The 21,008-nt window shown below is 40.3% G+C and overlaps 1 protein-coding gene across 7 annotated transcripts in view; it reads left to right on the top strand.

The window, feature by feature from the left end:
• Positions 1-21,008, top strand: part of pou2f1 (POU class 2 homeobox 1) — a 176,270-nt gene that overhangs the window by 134,137 nt on the left and 21,125 nt on the right. For 4 of the 7 annotated variants that reach the window (XM_008107712.3, XM_062974935.1, XM_062974937.1 and 1 more), the window contains 6 exons: positions 4,368-4,462; positions 5,389-5,565; positions 10,220-10,361; positions 14,331-14,470; positions 15,240-15,419; positions 16,544-16,649. In XM_008107712.3, the coding sequence (XP_008105919.1) occupies positions 4,368-4,462; positions 5,389-5,565; positions 10,220-10,361; positions 14,331-14,470; positions 15,240-15,419; positions 16,544-16,649 (840 nt within the window). The remainder of the gene's footprint in view (positions 1-4,367; positions 4,463-5,388; positions 5,566-10,219; positions 10,362-14,330; positions 14,471-15,239; positions 15,420-16,543; positions 16,650-21,008) is intronic. The other 3 variants (XM_008107713.3, XM_062974936.1, XM_008107714.3) reach the window with 2 other exon arrangements.

Raw genomic sequence — 21,008 nt, 5'->3', positions numbered from 1 at the left:
GAGAGGGAGAGAGAGAGAGATAGCTACTCTGGGAATCTAAGCTGAGTCTGGGGGATGAGTGCCTTCCCATTACATCTGATGTGTGCAATGGGTGTTAATAATAATAATAATAATAATAATAATAATAATAATAATAATAATAACAATAGTACTCTGGGGAAGACCCAAATGTTTTAAAAGTTGGTAGGCTACAAGAGATCAAAATGCCCTTCGTGTGTGGTGAATTTTCACCTCTCTAGCCCAAAAACTAGGAGGGGGAGCCTCAGAAGCCCTCCCATTGCCACCAATGGCACAAAAAATGTTCATGTTTTTCGTTAGCCAGACAAAAATTCATGCCGTACAAGCGGCCCATTTTCATTAGCTGGAACCAAATACGAAAACGAGACAATGCAAATGAAACTACACAAAATGAACAGCAATTCCATACACTAGCACAACATTAGTGCTAAATCATGGTGTGATCTGGCCTTCTTTGAACTAATCAGAGTTTGTCCATATTTAGATTTGAGGGGTAGCTATAGTTACAGTTGGCTGTCCATATCCATGGATTCTGCATCCATGGATTCAACCATCTATGGCTTGAAAATATTATCCCAAAAAAATCCAAAGACCAAACCTTGATTCTGCTATTTTATAAAAGAGACACCATTCTACTATGCCATTTGTACATCATGGGATTTGAGCAGCCACAGACATTGGTATCAATGGATCCAAACTCCAGCAAATACCAAGGGCTCACTATACTTTAAAAGTAGGAGTGAATTCTTCCAGTCTTCTCTGACTTGAGCCAATGGAGGAGGAGCAAGCGTATAACTCCTAGAGGCGCATGCATAATGCAACGTAATATTATATTCACACAATCAAACTAATTCAGTTGTAAGTCTACAAAGAACTAAAATCTGTAATACACAGCCAAATATATGTATGAGTATCCGTTTAAAAATTTGCTGGATTCTATGTATAATTATCCATTTTTTCAATTATTATGCATCCTCTAAAAATTAGTGCTGAAATTGATTAGTTGCTATTTGAGAAGCCTAAGCCTCGCAGTATGACTTGTGATGAAACTCTTGTGATAATCCCAGAGTTTTCTAGTTGCACCATAGATGTGAGGACCAGACGGGAAGCACACTCCAGCCTTTTCCATGAACCAGTGGACCCACAAATGACACCAGCCTGATCCTACCTATTGAACAAAGAGTTTTCTACTTTTCCAACAAGAATTTAGTGACTTCCTCCTCAATAGAACTCTCACTCAGACAAGGAATAATAATAATAATAATAATAATAATAATAATAATAATAATAATAATAATAATAATAACAACAACAACAACAAGAGGAAGAAGAAGAAGAAGAAGAAGAAGAGGAGGAAGAGGAAGAGGAAGAGGAAGAAGGCGGCGGCCTGATCCTTGCAGCCCAGGAGCAAGCCATCAGAACAAATGCAATTGAGGCCAAGATCGAAAAATCAGCTGATGACCCAAAATGCAGACTGTGCAAGGAAGCTGACAAAACCAATGATCATATCCTCAGCTGCTGTAAGAAAATCACACAGACTGACTACAAACAGAGGCACAACTATGTGGCCCAAATGAGTCATTGGAACTTATGCCTCAAGTACCACCTCCCAGCAGTAAAGAACTGGTGGGATCACAAACCTGCAAAAGTATTGGAAAATGAGCACGCAAAGATACTGTGGGACTTCCGAATCCAGACTGACAAAGTTCTGGAACACAACACACCAGACATCACAGTTGTGGAAAAGAAAAAGGTTTGGATCATTGATGTTGCCATCCCAGGTGACAGTCGCATTGACGAAAAACAACAGGAAAAACTCAGCAGCTATCAGGACCTCAAGGTTGAACTTCAAAGACTCTGGCAGAAACCAGTGCAGGTGGTCCCGGTGGTGATTGGCACATTGAGTGCTGTGCCAAAAGATCTCAGCCGGCATTTGGAAACAATAGACATTGACAAAATCACGATCTGCGAACTGCAAAAGGCCACCCTACTGGGATCTGCACGCATCATCTGAAAATACATCACACAGTCCTAGACACTTTGGAAGTGTTCGACTTGTGATTTTGTGATACGAAATCCAGCATGTCTATCTTGTTTGCTGTGTCATAATAAAATAATAATAATAATAATAACAACTTTATTTTTGTATCCCACCGCCATCTCCCAAGGGGACTCTGAGCAGCTTACATGGGGATGAGAGAAAGGACAAGATATCCTTTCTCTACCACCATGGTTCTCAACCTGTGGGTCCCCAGATGTTTGTCCTACAACTCCCAGAAATCCCAACTAGTTTACCAGCTGTTATGATTTCTATGAGTGGCCTCACAACTCCAGGCATTCTTGGTAGACACTGATTTTCTGGATTCGGCACAGTCTGGCTTTAGGCTGGGACACTGAACTGAAACAGCCTTGGTTACCTTAGTGGATGATCTACCTGGGAACTGGACAGGGGGAGTGTGTCCCTGTTGGTTCTGGTGGACCTCTCAGTGGCCTTCGATACCATCGACCATGGTATCCTTCTGGGACACCTTGTGGGAATGGGCCTTGAAGGTACTGTGTTGCAGTGGCTCCGGTCCTTCCTCGAGGGTCGCTCCCAGAAGGTGTTGTTGGGGGACACCTGCTCGGCCCCACAGCCTTTGTTCTGTGGGGTTCCACAGGGCTCAATACTGTCTCCCATGTTGTTTAACATCTACATGAAGCCGCTGGGAGTGATCATCCGGAATTTCGGGGTACGGTGTCATCTGTATGCGTATGATGTCCAACTCTGTCACTCCTTCCCACCTGCTACTAAGGAGGCTGTCCAGGTTCTGAACCGGGGCTTGGCCACTGTGACGGTCTGGATGAGGGTGAACAAATTGAAATTGAATCCAGACAAAACAAAGGTGCTCCTGGTCAGTCACAAGGCCGAACAGTGCATAGGGTTACAGCCTGTGTAAGACGGGTTTACACTCCCCCTGAAAACGCAGGTTCACAACTTGGGAGTTCTCCTGGACTCATTGATGAACCTGGAACCCCAGGTCTCAGCAGTGATCAGGGGAGCTTTTGCATAATTAAAACCTGTGTGCCAGTTGTGCCCGTACCTTGGGAAGTCTGACTTGGCCACGGTAGTCCATGATCTGGTTACATCCTGAATAGATTACTGCAACGCTCTCTACGTGGGGTTGCCTTTGAAGATTGTTTGGAACCTGCAATTGGTCCAATGGGCAGCAGCCAGATTGCTCACCGGAGCTGCGTACAGGGAGTGTACAACCCCCCTGTTACGCCAGCTCCACTGGCTGCTCATCTGCTACCGAGCACAATTCAAAGTGCTGGCTTTCGCCTATAAAGCCCTAAATGGTTCTGGCCCAGTTTACCTGTCTGAACCTATCTCCCTTTATGAATCATCTCGAAGTCTACGATATTTTGGGGAGGCCCTATTCGGTCCCAGCCCCTCGGCTGTTGAACTCCCTCCCCAGGGAGATTAGATCAGCCCCCTCCCTCCTGGTCTTTTGCAAAAAAGTGAAGACATGGCTCTTTGACCAAGTCTTCGAAAATCTGGTGCAGTAATAGATATGAAAGATATGGAACTGACCAATGGAACAGCCTGGACTATGCCTACAGATCACGTGATTTACTCTGGTGTTCAGAGTTAAATGTTAATGGTTTTAATTGTATTTTAATGTTTTATTTTTAATTGATTGTTTTGTACTCTGTTTCAAAGGCATTGAATTATTGCCACATTGTGAAGCTGCCTTGAGTCCCCTCCGGGGTGAGAAAGGTGGAGTAAAAGTACTGCAAATATATAAATAAATAAGACCAAATCATCTGAGGACCCACAGATTGAGAGCCACTGCTCTACCACTTCTGGCAATCCTCCCCAGGGCTGTCTCTAGATGGCTTCATTTGCCATGACTGTGATGTTTTTTAGGGGTATTGGAACATACTCCTAGATGGAAACTTCTTCCTTGGAGGCCTTGAAACAGAGGCTGGGTGGCTATCTGTTGGGGGTGTTTTGATTGTGCTTTTCCTGCATGGCAGGGGGTTGGACTAGATGACCTGTGTGGTCTCTTCCAATCCTGTGATTCTATGAATGGATATTTTGGGCATACAATTATACAATTAATGTTTCTTTGAAAGCATTATGATGCCCCAGAATTTTTAATACTTCCTTTTCTTCTCTGATTCAGTTGTGGGGATGGGTATGGGTATGACATGCTTAAAATTGACTGTTGTCATCAGTAGGCAGAATTATAAGTGCAGTCTACCTAAAGAGGTGTACATCCTGTGCCCCCACATGGTGCCATTTTGTAGCAAGTTATGAAGATCAAGAGTACATATAAACTTGCTTATTAGCGTCTTCTTTCTTTAAGGTCTCCTGCAAGCGCAGAATCTCTTAACGCAACTACCTCAGCAAAGCCAAGCCAACCTCCTGCAGTCTCAGCCAAGCATCACTTTCACCTCTCAGGTCAGTCTATTTTTTCCTAAAGTTTTTTTATTTTATTTGATGTGGTTAGATGGAAATATTTATACCATGGTGCATGACAAAAGTCTTTGAGCTCACGCTTCTGAATAATTAATAGGTAGCCACATCTCTCTTGAAAAGGTCACTGACAATTTCTAAATAAACTTGTACTTTGCTTTGACATGTTGCATACAGTTAATCTATATGCCAAACTACACCTTCTATTAATCATTCAATTATTGGAAAATTCATTAATGTTCACAAAGTAAATGAGAGCAACATACGTTCCAGATACTATTAAAATTAAAATCGCACTTTTACATACACATGTTGATGGCTGTTTGATTTGCATGTGTAAAACAGCCATTAAACCAAACGGGAAAGTTAATACATTATTTCCAGTGGTTGCTTAAGTTATTTGTATTCAGAAAGGTTATCTTCAGCTCTAAATCCTACCTGCATCAGTCTTTTCAGAACACATCTAACACCTCATGATAGGATGTTTTGTCATAATCTTTCTCCTGTGTCTTTTTGGTTATTTCCCCCTCCACTTCTCCCCTATTAATCCCTTGGTATCACAAGCCTTCTTCCCATGGGCCTTCCCCAAAAGTAAAACTGGTATCCAAAACTGTCACCCCCCCCCAAATATTTATTTAAACATGGAATTCCTTCGTTCAATGAAATAAATTAATATAGTGAAATGTGGAGACAGTATATTTGAAAAAGAAAAACGTACACAATCCTGTATACCTAAAAACATGGTACCGGTTGAGCATCCTTTATCCAGAATTCTAAAATCCAGAATACTCCAAAATCCCAAATTGTCCACATAGGTAGCTGAGATAACCTGTAGCTTATTATTTTTATGAAGTAAAGCATTTTTTTATATTTGTTTTCTTTCTCCTTGTTTGCTATTTCATATTTCTTAGCAGCCAGCAACCCCAACACGCACAATAGCAGCAACCCCTATTCAGCCACTTCCACAGAACCAGTCAACACCAAAGCGAATTGATACCCCCAGCTTGGAAGAGCCCAGTGATCTTGAGGAGCTTGAGCAATTTGCCAAGACATTCAAACAAAGACGGATCAAACTTGGATTCACTCAGGTAAGATTGAAGACTAGATATTTCCCTAGAAGACCATTGTTCACATCTGGAAGAAATGGGTCTTTCATTTTTCATTTCTTATGCAGGCCTGTATGAGTATCCATTGAAGGATTTGCAGGATTTCATATGTAATTATCAATTTTTTCAATTATTATGGATCCTCTAAAAATTAGTGCTGAAATCGATTAGTTGCTATTTGAGAAGCCTAAGCCACACTGTATGACTTGTGATGAAACTCTTGTGATAATCCCAGAGTTTTCTAGTTGCACCATGGATGTGAGGACCAGACTTTTCCACAAACCAGTGGACCCACAAATGACACCTGCCTGATCCTACCTTTCGGCCAAAGAGTTTTCTACTTACCTTCCTGACAGAATAAATTCTCAAGTCTAATTGCCTGTAAATGCAGAACAAAAGGAAAACTAAGGAATCTAAGGATCTCTGGGAGAATGCACTCCTCATCTTCCAGGTACAAGGTCATCACCCTGGCATTATCCATTGCCCAGAGGATGGAACAGCTCAAGACAGCTGCTGATACACACCTTACTAGGGAAAAATGAACACAATGCATTCTGTATGCTAAAATGCACATTAAAACTACGATATATTTTTAAAATTCAAATGAAACTAAAAAAGTGTACCCTAATAATAATAAATTGGAATTAAAATATTGAAAGTTTAGCACATCCATTTAAATTCCTGACCATACAGTTTCTGAAAGCCTGCCTGAATAGAATGATCTTTGTCTGCTGACACTGAAACTGTGTGCAAGGGCCGGGAGGTAAACTAGCCTTCCTTCAAAGGGAGCTACATAACCTGGAAGCAGCCCTTGAGACAGCCCTCTCTCATGTCCTCACCATCCATTCATCATTTTATTTATAGCCTGCCTTTATCTCATGTGGGATTCACAATGACTTCGAAAAAGTGTGCAATGAAGCACGTCTAGTTAAAAACATACAAAATCAAGATTAAAACAATATTAAATAACAGCAGAATTAGAATCTTACTTTGAAACAGACCAAAAACAGTACAGAATTTTAAAAGTCATGGAAAGCTAAAGAGAATCCATCCTAGCTTCCGGAGGGGGGGGGGGGGGGTTCAAAGTGTAAGAGCTGTCACAGCGAAGTGCTTCTCTCATGTTCTCACCAGCTATTACTGGGAAGGGGGTGGATTAGAGAGAACTACCTCCCCTGCAGATCTTTGAGCTCAAGCAGACTCGCAGGAGAAGTTACGTTCCTTCAAATAGCCTGGGCCTGAGGCGTGTAGAGCTTTGTAGGCTAAAACCAGGACTTTGAATTGTGCCCAGAAACAGATCAGCAGTCAGTGAAACTGTTTCAACAAGGAAGCCATATGGCCATCACCCGCTAGTAATCTGGCTGCACAATCTTCTTCTGTTCTGACCATTCCTTCTTGGTATTCCTAGATAAAGAAATACTCTTAAGCAGTATTTCTTTAATACACTTACCTTCATTCTTTCTGGGTAAAGATGCCTAGACATTTCCAAGTATCCTTGGATAACATTTTATATGGATCTATTGGAAGTATTTGTGTTGGTTAATGATAATTGCTTCAGTTATGCAAATGTGTGTCCTTTACTATCAGGAAAACAAGGTAAGTTTCCATCTCCTTGTTTATCTTGGATAACTGAGACCCTCTACTGAAGACCCCTTTTGTATCTGGGTTGGGAGAAAGAAGGCAGTTTGTTGCACTCAGGCCTGAATTCACCTTTGCACCCAGCACCACACAAGAGTCCAGTAGTACTAACTAAACAGTTTATTGAAGAAAGCAGTTATAAAAAGACGAAAGGCAATGTACAAAGCAATGTCCAAAAAGCAATAGGAAGAAGGTTTTCCAAAAGGCAATAGTCCAAATATCAAAGTTCTGTCCAAAAGTGACAAGGTACATGGAAAAGCCAGGAATCAAAACATAGGCATAAATCCATAAACAAGAAAACAGGAACTTCCTCCCAAACATGAATCCATGAACATGAGCACAAGACTTTCCCAAAGATCTTAGACATAGACTTGAACGTAGAATGGGAACCAGACCCAAGATGTACACAGTAATGCAGCCTTGCCTGCTGTAACCCTATCAGTAAACAACACTTTAATTTAAGGTCCACTGGCCATGAAATCATACCTTTGACATCTCTGTTTCAAGGATTTCTCACCGAGTCTCTGTGACCTCTGTAATCTGACTCCCTCCTCCTGGAGATTGAGTCTTATACTCCTGCTGACCTCAGGTGTTTTCCCAGGGGAAAGATCTTCCCCTTCCAGTTTCTTATCTTCTGTTGCCAAAGAATGGAGGTTGGAATCTCAAACACCTTCTCTGAAGCTATTTCTTTCTGACCAGACACAGACCCATCCCTCCAGGCAGAATCATGTTCCAAAATCCCCTCATTTCCCACACTGGAAAGCCCATCATTCCACAATATCTGACTGAATAATCCTCCAATCTTCAGCCTCTGGCTGAACCACAACATAGTTCCAGTCTGGGGCAATTGCTACACATTTAAACTGGGTGATATGTCAGGGCTGCACTGTGCTCCTCCAGTGCTTTTTAATAGCTATCTGCAAACCATGGAGCAAAGTCAAGCAAGGATTTATAAACACATGCTATTGATGTGCTAGTAGCATGTCCTTTTTTGCTTATTATTTGAGTCAGGGGAATTAAAATGGTGCACTGCATAAAGCTGTATCTAGAGACATTTATAAAACTTGGTGGTTCAGAATTTAGCAATTAGGATGTTGACTATGATGTCTTGTGAGAAACATCTCATCATTTCTGAGACACTTTCCTTTTATATGCTGTATTTCAAGGATGAACGCAAAAGTTTTTGTTTTACTCTGGTCTCCATCCATAAAGGACCTTTGCAAGTTTTCTCAAAGGTTTCCTACTGTTGTTTGAACTTGCTAATTCCCTAAAGTCATCTATCTGGGGATGCTTTTTAGATTTTTTTTTTTGCACTCTCTGAAATATGCCAGCAGGTGACTAATAGCCCACCTCCTATTAGTTTTATTAGGTTTATGATGACCGTTTAATAAGGCTGTGTGAATTCACAGATATTAGTAATCTATCAGAGAACAGACTCCTCATAACTTTCCTAAGAAAAATAATTTGAACTGACTTCATTGGGAATCATTTCATTAATGCTGAATGTATTGATGACCCATTCTGATGCAACTTTTTCACATGAATGCACATGTGGGAGAAAAAAACTGAAATTGTGTTGAATGAATGTCCTATGTTACAACCTAATCATTCCTCTATTGAGATAAGGCAAAAGTGTCACTTAAAGACAGAAAGTCACCCAAGGTAAAGGGTATCTTCTACTACTTGTCTATTCAATAATAAAACATTTCACCAATAGAATGCCAAACGGCATAGAATTTACTTAACCATCCTATTGTACAAGCTATATACATAATTAGTTTTTAATGATAGTGATTGCTTAATTATGTAAGAGAGTAGTAATTAGAAAAGCTAAGTAATAAAGATTAAATTCTCATAATGAGATTTTTTGTGTGTTCGAGGGTGAGGGGAAGAAAGAAAGAGAAAGAGTTCTTTGCCAGTCGCACAGTAGGTTACTTTCAGGCTCTTGCAAATTTATTGTTTTGTCTTTTGGAAATAATTACTAGGTTTTAGTTTATATAGAATACTAATTGCTTATTACATTTAGGTTTTCAAGGAATAATTTCTTTGTTTAAAATGGGGCTTTACAATTTAAAACTCTATGGAAGCAATTTGTAGTTTAAGTGGTTTTATATTCAGTTCTTTTGTAATGTCCACAAAGATACTGGTTACCTACATCATGGGAATTATTTGATATGCTATATATACTCAATTTTTGTGTTGTAAAAATATCAGGAGTTTTCTCATTTTAATCTCACACATGTGTATGATTAGAACCTGTGTTCAGCTTCTTGTAGAAGTTCTCAATCAATCAGTTGAGATCATTTAGTATTTCAAAACAATGTTTATTTTCACCTATGAGACTGGAAGGTTGTAGAATCTTCTTTTCAAATCCTTTGTACGTAACATTTCAATCGATCAGGTTTCTTGTTGACTTTAACATTAAGAGGCCTACTAATAATTAGGAAATGTGTCATTGAAGAAACAGAATTTAGGGCATCATCTGGTGTGTAGTTACCATTTTTATTCATTTTGTTAACTTCGCTGTAAGGTGGCCAGTGATATGCAGTTTTAACAGTAGCTGGGTTGTTGTATGTCTTTCGGGCTGTGTGGCCATGTTCCAGAAGCATTCTCTCCTGACGTTTCGCCCACATCTATGGCAGGCATCCTCAGAGGCTGTGAGGTATGGCCTCTGAGGATGCCTGCCATAGATGTGGGCGAAACGTCAGGAGAGAATGCTTCTGGAACATGGCCACACAGCCCGAAAGACATACAACAACCCTGTGATTCTGGCCATGAAAGCCTTCGACAACACATTTAACAGTAGCTGTTAGAAATATATCATTCATAGGGATAATTTAATTAAACTGAAAGCAATAGAAACACAAAAGAAATTTGGCTATATTTCAGTTATGTATTTACTGATGCATTCACAATTAGATTAATTTTACATATAAATAAAAGAGCAGTGTTTCTGTAAAGGCATGTGTTGTTTAAATTTGTTTTCTTTCAAACCCTATAGGGTGATGTTGGGCTCGCCATGGGTAAACTCTATGGAAATGACTTCAGTCAAACTACTATCTCTCGCTTTGAAGCCTTGAACCTCAGCTTTAAGAACATGTGCAAGTTAAAACCACTTCTGGAAAAGTGGCTCAATGATGCAGGTGAATTGTTGCCTGGGTTTTGGACAAATATGTCACAATAGATCTTTCAAAGATCTGGGTTTTCATTCTCTTTTTAGAGGTGGGGTTGGGCTTTACAAGAATTATTACAAAGATTTTCAGACTCTTTATCCATAATACAAGGCAAATATACAAGATAAGGATTTATGACTGTTAGCATGATCAATTTTTCAGAATAATCTTAATACTTTGCTGGCACATGTGGAGCATATTTAAAGATAATTCTATTACTTCTTTCAAAACTCAACCATTATAAATGCTTTTTATAGTCTTAAGACTGCAATGCTGAAAAATATAAGAGTTTAAAATGCTAATTAATACAGTGTTCCCCGCTACTTCATGGTTCGCTTTTCGCGGACTCGCTGTTTTGTGGGGAAACTGGGGTATATTAAAACATTATTTTAATTGTTATGTGGCCTTTCTCCCCCTTGCAACCCTTCCCTACCAACACTGCTGGGCGCTTGCTCCGGGCCCATCATGTTGCTCTGGCTGCTTCCCTGCAGCCAGGGAAGAAAGAACACTGCTCCAGCTGGATGAGTGAGCGAGGGAGGGTGGGTGAGAGAGTGAAGGCTGGCGGTGGCAGCAAAAGCCTGGAAGAGGCAGCCAGGTCCGGCTTCTGCCTCCGCTCCGCCCCCTCTTCTGAGTCCTCCATGTTTCCCGACGTGGCCCAGCTGGAGCGGAGGCAGAAGCTGGACCTGGCTGCCTCTTCCAGGCTTTTGCTGCCACCGCCAGCCTTCACTCTCTCACCCACCTTCCCTCGCTCACTCATCCGGCTGGAGCAACAGTCCTTCTTCCCTGGCTACAGGGAAACAGCCAGAGCAACAGCCTGAGCAAGGGCCCAGCCGGTGCTGGTAGGGAAGGGTTCACTAGCTCTCTCGGGCTTGCAAGGGGGAGAAAGGCTACATAACAATTAAAATAATGTATAAATATTAAAATTAAAATAGTGTCCCTACTTAGTGGATTTCCACTTATAGTGGTAGGTCCTGGAACAGAACCCCCGCAATAAGTGAGGGAACACTGTACACATCAGAATATTGGTTCTAAATATTAGTTCTAAATAGGTTCTCATGCAATTAGATTTCATCAAATTTGATTTCCCAGTACTCCAACTTTTTTTAAAACCTAAGCAGGAAATATATGGTGTTATTTTTGTAATAATAATAACAACAACAACAACAACAACATGCCCTGGCAGATTATGTAAAGCAAAGTGAAGTACCTGCTTTGGTTGAAGTGAAAAATCAGAAACTCCTCAAAGCACAGCAGACAAAAAACCAGTACAAGAAAACCGCACTACAAACTAGAACTGACAGCTGGCACAACAAAACATTGCATGGAAAGTTCCTTGACAAAATTGAAGGAAAATCTGATAAGGAGAAGACCTGGCTATGGCTCACAAATGGGACCCTGAAGAAGGAGACAGAAGGCCTGATCCTTGCAGCCCAGGAGCAAGCCATCAGAACAAATGCAATTAAGGCCAAGATCAAAAAATCAGCTGATGACCCAAAATGCAGACTGTACAAGGAAACCGACGAAACCATTGATCATATCCTCAGCTGCTGTAAGAAAATCGCACAGACGGACTACAAACAGAGGCACAACTATGTGGCCCAAATGATTCATTGGAACTTATGCCTCAAGTACCACCTCCCAGCAGCAAAGAACTGGTGGGATCACAAACCTGCAGAAGTATTGGAAAATGAGCACGCAAAGATACTGTGGGACTTCCGAATTCAGACTGACAAAGTTCTGGAACACAACACACCAGACATCACAGTTGTGGAAAAGAAAAAGGTTTGGATCATTGATGTTGCCATCCCAGGTGACAGTCACATTGACGAAAAACAACAGGAAAAACTCAGTCGCTATCAGGACCTCAAGATTGAACTTCAAAGACTCTGGCAGAAACCAGTGCAGGTGGTCCCGGTGGTGACTGGCACATTGGGTGCCGTGCCAAAAGATCTCAGCTGGCATTTGGAAACAATAGGCATTGACAAAATTACAATCTGCCAACTGCAAAGTCCCTACTGGGATCTGCACGCATCATCCGAAAATAAATCACACAGTCCTAGACACTTGGGAAGTTGTCACGCCCGGGCAGCGGAGCACTAAGAACCAAACACGGAGACCAATTATAATCTAATATCTTTATTAAGGAAATATTATAGTAAAATAAAAACAAGTAGGAAATGTAGTCCAGCAATAGACCTTTCAAAGAAGGCCAAATATAGTCCAGAAATATATTGTCCAATATATAATATTAGAGTTCAAAGTTGTAATCCCAAAACCGAAACACACTCTACTTTCAAGCCGTAGAGTGGGGAAGCGTCCAAAGTGTCTCTAAGGTTCAAAGTAAGTCCAAAGCAAGAACTGGAGACAAGGCTAGATACTTGAGACAAAATCCAAGGCTGGAAACAAGACGAGAGAGTCCATGAAAACTTGACAAGGCAAGGCAAGGCAAGGGAACTGAAGTTGCAGACTTAAAACGCAGTCCACACTAGGCTGGAACCGAAGTTAATCCTGAAGCTGATCTGTTGACTCCGCATGGATTCCCCTGTGTGGGGAACTTTTAAGAGCTTCAATCTTCCTGCAAAGCAGGTGTCCAGAGCTTCCTTTCCCAAGGGAAAAAGAAGTGAAACACATCTTCCTGCAGCTGCGTTCCTCCCTGCAAATTCCCAGGAGAAACTTAGCTAATTAACGTCTTGTTTGGCTGCTAATCTGAGGCTTCTCCTTGATAGTTCTTTCTGGCCCCGACTCGCAGCATAGGATTCTCTTCTCGCAAAGGGAGGAGAGGCACTGGGAGAAACTTGTTCAAGGTCCATTTTAATGAGCTCCTGGTTAGAATCGACAACAACAGGCATCTGGAAGATATCCGTCTCCTGCTGAGACGGCAGAAAACTCATGTTTTCGTCATCATTATCCATGATGGCGCTAGGGTCAGAACTCTGAGGCCCATGAGACATCACAGAAGTGTTTGACTTGTGATTTTGTGATACGAAATCCAGCATACCTATTTTGGTTGCTGTGTCATATAATGATGATGATGATGATGATGATGATGATGATGATGATGATGATGATGATGATGATGATGCTTTATTTATAGAATGCCCATGTACGGCAAATATTCAATGCCAAAAAGGGAAAACAATTCAGAACACTACCTCAGGACAAATCATATTGAAATAATATAGCAGCAACTTAACTCAAACTTAATAACAGACAAAAATAATTGACAATAAGAACTTAATTGACCTATACGAATATAACAATTAATGTAAATTTGACACTAAATAAATAAAAACAATTAAGAACAATAGCTAAAACCATTATATAAAGATGACATGTTGTGAAACAACCAGCGGGCTAAGGTTAGTTCCAGTCTCTAGACAAAGTTTTACGTGTCTAGGCGAAAGTATAAATCGGGCATGTTAGTCTTCCTCTTCTTCATACTCCACAGTACATAGGTGGGTTTTCAGCCATTTCCAGAGGTAGTGGAGCAATCACGGAGAAGGCCCCATCTCTCATTCCCACCAACCGTGCTTGAGACAGGGGTGCGACCAAGAGCAGGGCCTCTTCCGCGGATCGCAAGGCTGCAAATAGTCTGGGCCTGAACTGTTTAGGGCTTTATAGGTAACAACTAGCACTTTGTATTTAGCCCAGAAGCAGATCGGCAGTTTCATTAGCAGGGCTTCTATTAGACAGGGTCAATAGATTTGGATTCTGGGTGTCCTTTCTGTTTTCAGAATAGCTCTTAATCAAGCAGAGGGAAATATTACCTCTCACACCCACTTTTACCACCATGAGTTGAAATGTGTTGCAAGGATTTCAGAATCCACATTATAGAATTTTTCAATGTATATGCAATGACCTGGGCAAATTTGGTTAAACAGCCCCTATGTAAGCTTCCATTTATACAGCATGCTCTAGTTGCATTAACTCCTTTTTCAGAAAACCTCTCATCTGATTCAGCTCTCTCCAGTCCAAGTGCCCTGAATTCCCCAGGGGCTGAGGGCTTGAACCGTAGGAGGAAGAAACGCACCAGCATAGAGACCAACATACGTGTGGCCTTAGAGAAGAGTTTCCTAGAGGTCAGTAAATCCGTTGCACTGTGCTTTGCTTTAACTGTTGTATTATAGCAGCGCAACATGAAATGATAGAATGAGGAAAAATTATACAGAATATGTTGCAGCTTTGTCAATTTGAGTTGTTGTTGTTCTTTGCCATGAAGCCAGCTCACTATCTGGTGACCCTATGAGTGAGAGATCTCCAAAAAATCCTGGTCATCAGCAGCCCTGGTCATATCTGTAAGAGGCTTAGGGGCGTTTCTCTCTTTATCAAGTCAGTCTGTCTGTAATGTGGTTTTCCTTTCGTCCCCACCACTTTCCATGTCACCAAGCATTATCTTTTAATCTGCACTTTATCAGTGAATTTTAATCTGCTTATTACCTGTGTATATTTGTCATATACATTTTTTTAATAGTGTTTCATTTTATCTCTCTGTTTTAACCATGTTGTACCCTGCCTCGAGCCACAAAGAGAGGCGGGTAATAAATTATTATTCTCATTATTTCCTCCTCCTCCTCCTCCTCCCTCTTCTTCTTCAGTAAGTCATCTTAAGTCATAATGTGCCTAAAGAACTTTCCTCATTTACTCATTTTGGCTTCTAGACACAATTCAGGCTTGATTTGTCAGAATTCTTTACTATTACCTGATTTCCTCATAGCTGCTCATCTAGTATTAATTGATTTATACAGTGCACTTGATACAATAAATGAATCATTTAAATACTTTGTTCTTATTTTTTCCTGTGTAACAAACAGAAGATTAACCAAATGATTCAAATGATTTCTCTGTCAGAACCAAAAGCCTACCTCGGAAGAGATCACTATGATAGCAGACCAGCTAAACATGGAGAAAGAGGTGATCCGTGTTTGGTTCTGTAACCGGCGCCAAAAGGAAAAAAGAATCAACCCACCCAGCAGTGGTGGGACCAGCAGCTCACCCATCAAAGCAATGTTCTCTTGTCCAACTTCATTGGTAAGAATTAGAAACCATTTGCAATGTACCAGACAGGAAAAAGTAATCACTTCTTCCATCTCGATAACACTATGTAACAACATTTGAAAAAAATTCTGTTTCTGATTTGAACATATTTCCTGTTTAATTATGTCGTACTTACTTTTAAAGTAGTTGTTATACTCCAGAAGCTTCATTTTTATGACTGCCAGAAACTGTTGAATAGCAAAATGTGCTGGATCCTGCATCAAGAGACATAGCTCCAACAACAGAACTCTGCTGTTATAGCTTCCTCGCCTGGTACAACTCCCCCCCACCCCAAACCATGCAGCCCACTATCATAGAGATTACTATGGCACTGAGGAGTGGAGCAATATACATTCTTCTCATGGCAGCAAGGTGCTTTTTCACTGGCAACCACAGGGACCCTTATAAGATCCTGTTGCAACTGCTTATCAGAACACATTTTGCTCTTCTTCACTCATAGCCTCTCCTGAGAGCCCTGTAAGTTCCTATGTTGGTGGAGCCACCGGCTTCTAAGGTGGGCTTTGGGGGACATTTTTGTACATTGGTGCAACAACTGTAAATGTGAAATCAAGAATCGACAATGTTTGCAAGTTCAACTTAGGATATTGTATACTTGGAACAGGTTGTCAACCTTGAAGTTTAACATAAGTGCTTGGTGTTATATTCAGTGCACTGCATTGCTGTCATGTTCAAGCAACAATTCACACTTTGTTTAATTTATGCATCACTTATTCATCCTTGCTTCTGATGCCTGTTTGCTTTAGTTAAGTTTACATGCAAGGCTTAATAATGTCCTTGATAAAAGCTGCAACAATATAGTCCCAAGCTTCATCTAGTGAAACTCCAAAGTTGTGAAGCTCTGTTGTTGGCACTTTCTGTGTCTCTTGATACCTAGAAAAAAATGAGCTAATTTATTATTTTATTAATTAATTAATTTTAATCCTGCCCTTCTCACCCTGAAGGGGGCTCAGGGCGACTTACAACAAAGACACAATGCAATGCCTTGAACACGTATCAACATAAACAACATATACTTTAATATTACATCATTGTTTTCTACTAAAAGTGATTAAGTGATGTTTTTCTAAAGAGCCCTGCTGTTCCATTCTGACCTCTAGGTGGCAACCACACCAAGCCTTGTGACAAGCAGCGCAGCTACGACCCTGACTGTCAACCCCGTGCTCCCTCTCACCAGTGCAGCTGTAACTAGTCTGGCAGTTACAGGTAGGAATCCGTTTAAGCTTCATGATTATTCATGCTGCTTCTGCAGAAAAGGTCTTGCCATTACTGTTGCGAAGACAAAACATTTAGCTGTTAATTAAATGGGTCAGTAGTATTCAGACTTTCATCTTTTTTAAGGACTCCCAGGTATACTCAGATTCAAAAAGCCAGAAAGCTTTATATATTGTACATAAGGCACCATATCTGAGCCTTATTTTCTCCTCTTTAAAAATAGTGATAATAATTGCCATTTTGGAACACATTGACATTTTTATAATAATCGTTTTGACACTGGCTCAGTTTTAATAACACAGCCTAACCCAAAAAAAACACCATTTTTTTCTTGGTGTCTTGGTTTTTGGGCCTGTCCTCAGATTGTTTGGGGCATTGATTCAGAAAATTGCATTGGATAGGCCGCATAGAATCACAAAATAATAGAGTTGGAAGAAACCACATAGGCTTCCAACCTCCTGTCATGCAGGAAAAATACAATCAAAATACCCATGACAGATGGCAATCCAGTCTGTTTAAAAGCTTTCCAGGAAGGAGCTTCCACCACACCTTGAGGTAGAGACTTCCACTGCTGAACAGTTCTTACAGTCAGGAAGTTCTTTCAGGAATCTCTGTTCCAGTAATTTGAACCCATTGTTCTGAATCCTAGTTTCTTAGATATGGTTATCATTATTTTTATGAGCACTTCCAGTAGCACTTTTGAGACTGACTGGTAAAAATAATTTTCTAATATGGACTGAAGCGTCAGTGGACAGATTATATACAAAAGTGGGGTCAAAGAGAGAGAGAGAAAGAGGGAGGGAGAAATGTAATGGAAATACCAAGCATGGTGTGTTGATAACTATGGATTTCAAACTGTTAAAAACAAAGGTAAGAAAATAAGTTTTTCATACAAGCATAGATAAGCAGGTAAATGTGTGCAGTGGAGGAAAGCCTAGTGCGTTGATATATGTACACAACCAGCACAACTTTGTCATAAAGCAGACATGGTGGAATCCTATTGTGTGCATAGCTGTGATGAAATTGGGGGGGGGGTATTTTAACAATAGTAGTAGCAATGATACAGTTTCAGCTGAGCTGTGGGAACTGGTGTAATGCAATGGCATGAAACTGAATTATAAATCAGAAATCTCTAGTTTAAATCTAGTTTTTCCCACAAGCTCAGCATGAGAGGCTGTTTAGGAGAGAGGAAATGAACAAAAATTTCTTCCTTCGTCCATTTTCTATCAGCAGGAGACTCCACTGGATCAAAGGTTCCTCCACAAACAGAGGATTTGTTCCATTTTCAGAAGACAAACTATGTATATGATCCACTGGTTTATATAATGCATGAAGAGCTTTGAGGTTTTAAAAGTTATAAAAATATTAGTTACCCTTTCTCTATTTTAAGAGTTCAAAGGTGACTGCTGGCCCACAGCACCACCAGAATGCAAAAAAAAAGACATACCAGTAAATTTGTCATATAGAAAATATTGAAATAAAACTCAAAGAAAAAAGATTTATTGTGCTGATTGGCACAGAATGAAGACTGATGCTTGAATGTTGGGAGACACAGAAGAGCAGAAGGATGGAATAGAGCATCCTAGGACCAATGCACACTAGAATTTTCTTCTTGGTGCTGCAATGTCTGGCTCACCAACACAGTTTAAAATGTATTTCACATTGTGTTGCTTAATCTTATTTCTCCCTAAGTATTCTATATTTTTCAAGCCACTCTTATTTATTTATTTATTTATTTATTGCATTTATATACCGCTTTTCTCACCCCTGGAAGGACTCAAAGTGGTTCACAACCTAATCCATGGCAAAATTCAATGCCTCACATATATAGACATCAAATATTAAATCAACAACATTGTAGCACACTGGCAAGACAGATTCTCATGGGTGGCTGTGCATTATGGGCTGGCCTCCATAGGACTCCTTTTTGTCAGTGTGCAAAAACAGAGAAAACAGAAGGAAACATCTATGTGATGAGGTCTTAAATCTGTGGGTGGGTAATGCACAGATATCTATAACAACATAGAACAACAATGTATGTGCATGTCAAGGTACAGATACCACAAAGTCAGTCCCAAGTACAAAGTAACAATAGTTTAATGAAGATACAGCTCAAAAGAATCAAAAATGCTTAACAGCAACAAAATAGTATTCAAAAACAAACACAAACCAACCTGTCAAAAAGGAGGTAAGACAGAGAGTCCCAAAGTCCTAAAAAAATCCCAACCCACTAACCAAAATACCCGGCAGAGGAGAAACACTCGCTATCGTTTCAGCGAACACGTTCCAAGATGAAGTAAAGTCGTAGTCAAGCCGGTCCAGGGGTCATTCACAGCAAACAGGATACAGCAGCAAGTCAAGCCAGTCCAGAGGTCATCCACAGCAAACAGGATACAGCAGCAGCGTCAAACATCCAATCCAAAGTCAGGGCACAAGAGCAAACACGATGTCCAGAAGCGGTCCGAGGTCCAAACCAAGAACAGTAGCAAATCCCAAAGAATCCACAAAGTTCAGGAATCACAGGGCTCACAGGAATCACAACACAGCATATCATGCAACCCAGCATACACTTTACCAGTTGCAAGGTCCCTAGTGCAACCAACCCTCCTTTTATTACAAACTTTCCTCTGAGTTGCATTCAGCCAATGCCCCACCCTCAGCTGCTCCTGCATTCTCCACCAGACTAGAATCAGACAACACCCCACGCTCAGCTGCCAGTTGTGCTGTCCGAGCTGCTCTTTGCCTTGCCTGCCAAGCGGCCCTTCTCTTGCTTCTACTTACATCCTCCCAAACAGCAGACAAATCATCTTCCCTCCAAGTTTCATTCCCAACAGATCTTCTGAATGTGCCACTACTTGTAGGCTCCTCACCCACTTCTGCTACTTTTGTCCAATCCATCTCAACCCCAACCTCATCAGTGTCACTCCCAGCACTTCTCATAGAAACTGTGAATCTCATCCACAACAGTGCATATAGACTCTTGTATAAGTCACAAAAATATGTAACACACATCTGCTTTCTGCAACTCTGTCTAAGAGTAAGTTACTTCAAAGTATATTATTTATAAAGAAATTACTTCCAGAGTATCAAATGTAAAGGTAAAATTTCATATCATGATCCAATAAAGGGTGTAATGTTCAAGGCGTAAATAATAGACATAAAGAGACAACCAAGTCCATATTGTTCCTGGAGCTGCGTGAAATCTTGAGCCAATGTCAACGTTATCTTGAAGGCTGAATTTCTTTACAACTTCTATATCCAAAGGAATTCTTCATTTGATTCGCAACACGAAGAATTGGCACACAACAAGGTCTCCCGGTTTGTTCCCCTTGTTTTGTTATTACTTCTTCGGGTATTATGCCTGTCTATTATGCTTGAGTACACTAAATAAAGTAGTGAAACAACATACAAACAATAGATATATAAAACTCCCCAAATTAACATTGCTTAGGAAAAGTTTTTTTTTAATTTTTTAAATAAAAAACACACTTATCTACTTACATTCCTATTAGTAGCTTTGGCTCTGTTTTGAATGGAGTTCTTTAACGAGCAAATGAAAGAGTTCCAGGATGCCTTTTTCCAAAGTATCGCCCTGACCAAATGCAGATGTCAAAAGATGTCTTCTACAAAGAGAGTTATTTTGGATTTTCAAACTACAAACACTATTTCCTCAAGGGCTAAATGATAGAATAGATTACACCTGTTTTCTGTAACATGTAGCCTTACCTAAGAGGCACTGAAAAGAGAACTGAAAAGACCAGTTTGTGCTGCAAGGTTCTGTCCTCAGACGATTACTCTTCAAAAAATATTAATGAGTTAGATTAGGGGTTCTCAAACTTTTAAAGCCATGGAGCCCTTTTTGAAGGAAAAGTTTCTCATGGAGCCTCAAGAAACTTTTGGACACAGGAGTCGCATCATATTTTAAAATTTGACAGATGGGCCAGGCCAATGGCAGATGGATGGAGAATGTTTGTGTGAACTAATTAAAAAATGACTTTTCTGCCACTACAGTGTAAGGAACAAAAGGCAAAGAATAAAAAATAAAGCCAGGATCATGTACTTCCTTCACAAGATAAATGGGAACATTATGAACAGAGATGGAGGGTGTATATTCTAAATAAGATTTTGGGGAAATAAAGTAGTCCTATATTTGCCATGTTACATTTTAGAGAATGATGAAGTGTCCATGCTAAAATAGCTAAAATACATGCTGCATCAAGATGCTTAATAGCAAAAGAGAATTTTGGAGTAGAGGGATATAGCTGAGTATCATTAGCATAAAATAACATAAAATATATTGAAAACTACATGAACTGATATAATTACTTAAAATAGTGTATAAAGAGAAAA

This window comes from Anolis carolinensis, chromosome 3 (assembly GCF_035594765.1).
Source record: "Anolis carolinensis isolate JA03-04 chromosome 3, rAnoCar3.1.pri, whole genome shotgun sequence".
In the NCBI taxonomy this organism is placed as follows: Eukaryota; Metazoa; Chordata; class Lepidosauria; order Squamata; family Dactyloidae; genus Anolis; species Anolis carolinensis.
This window is presented reverse-complemented; position numbering and strand designations above follow the sequence as displayed.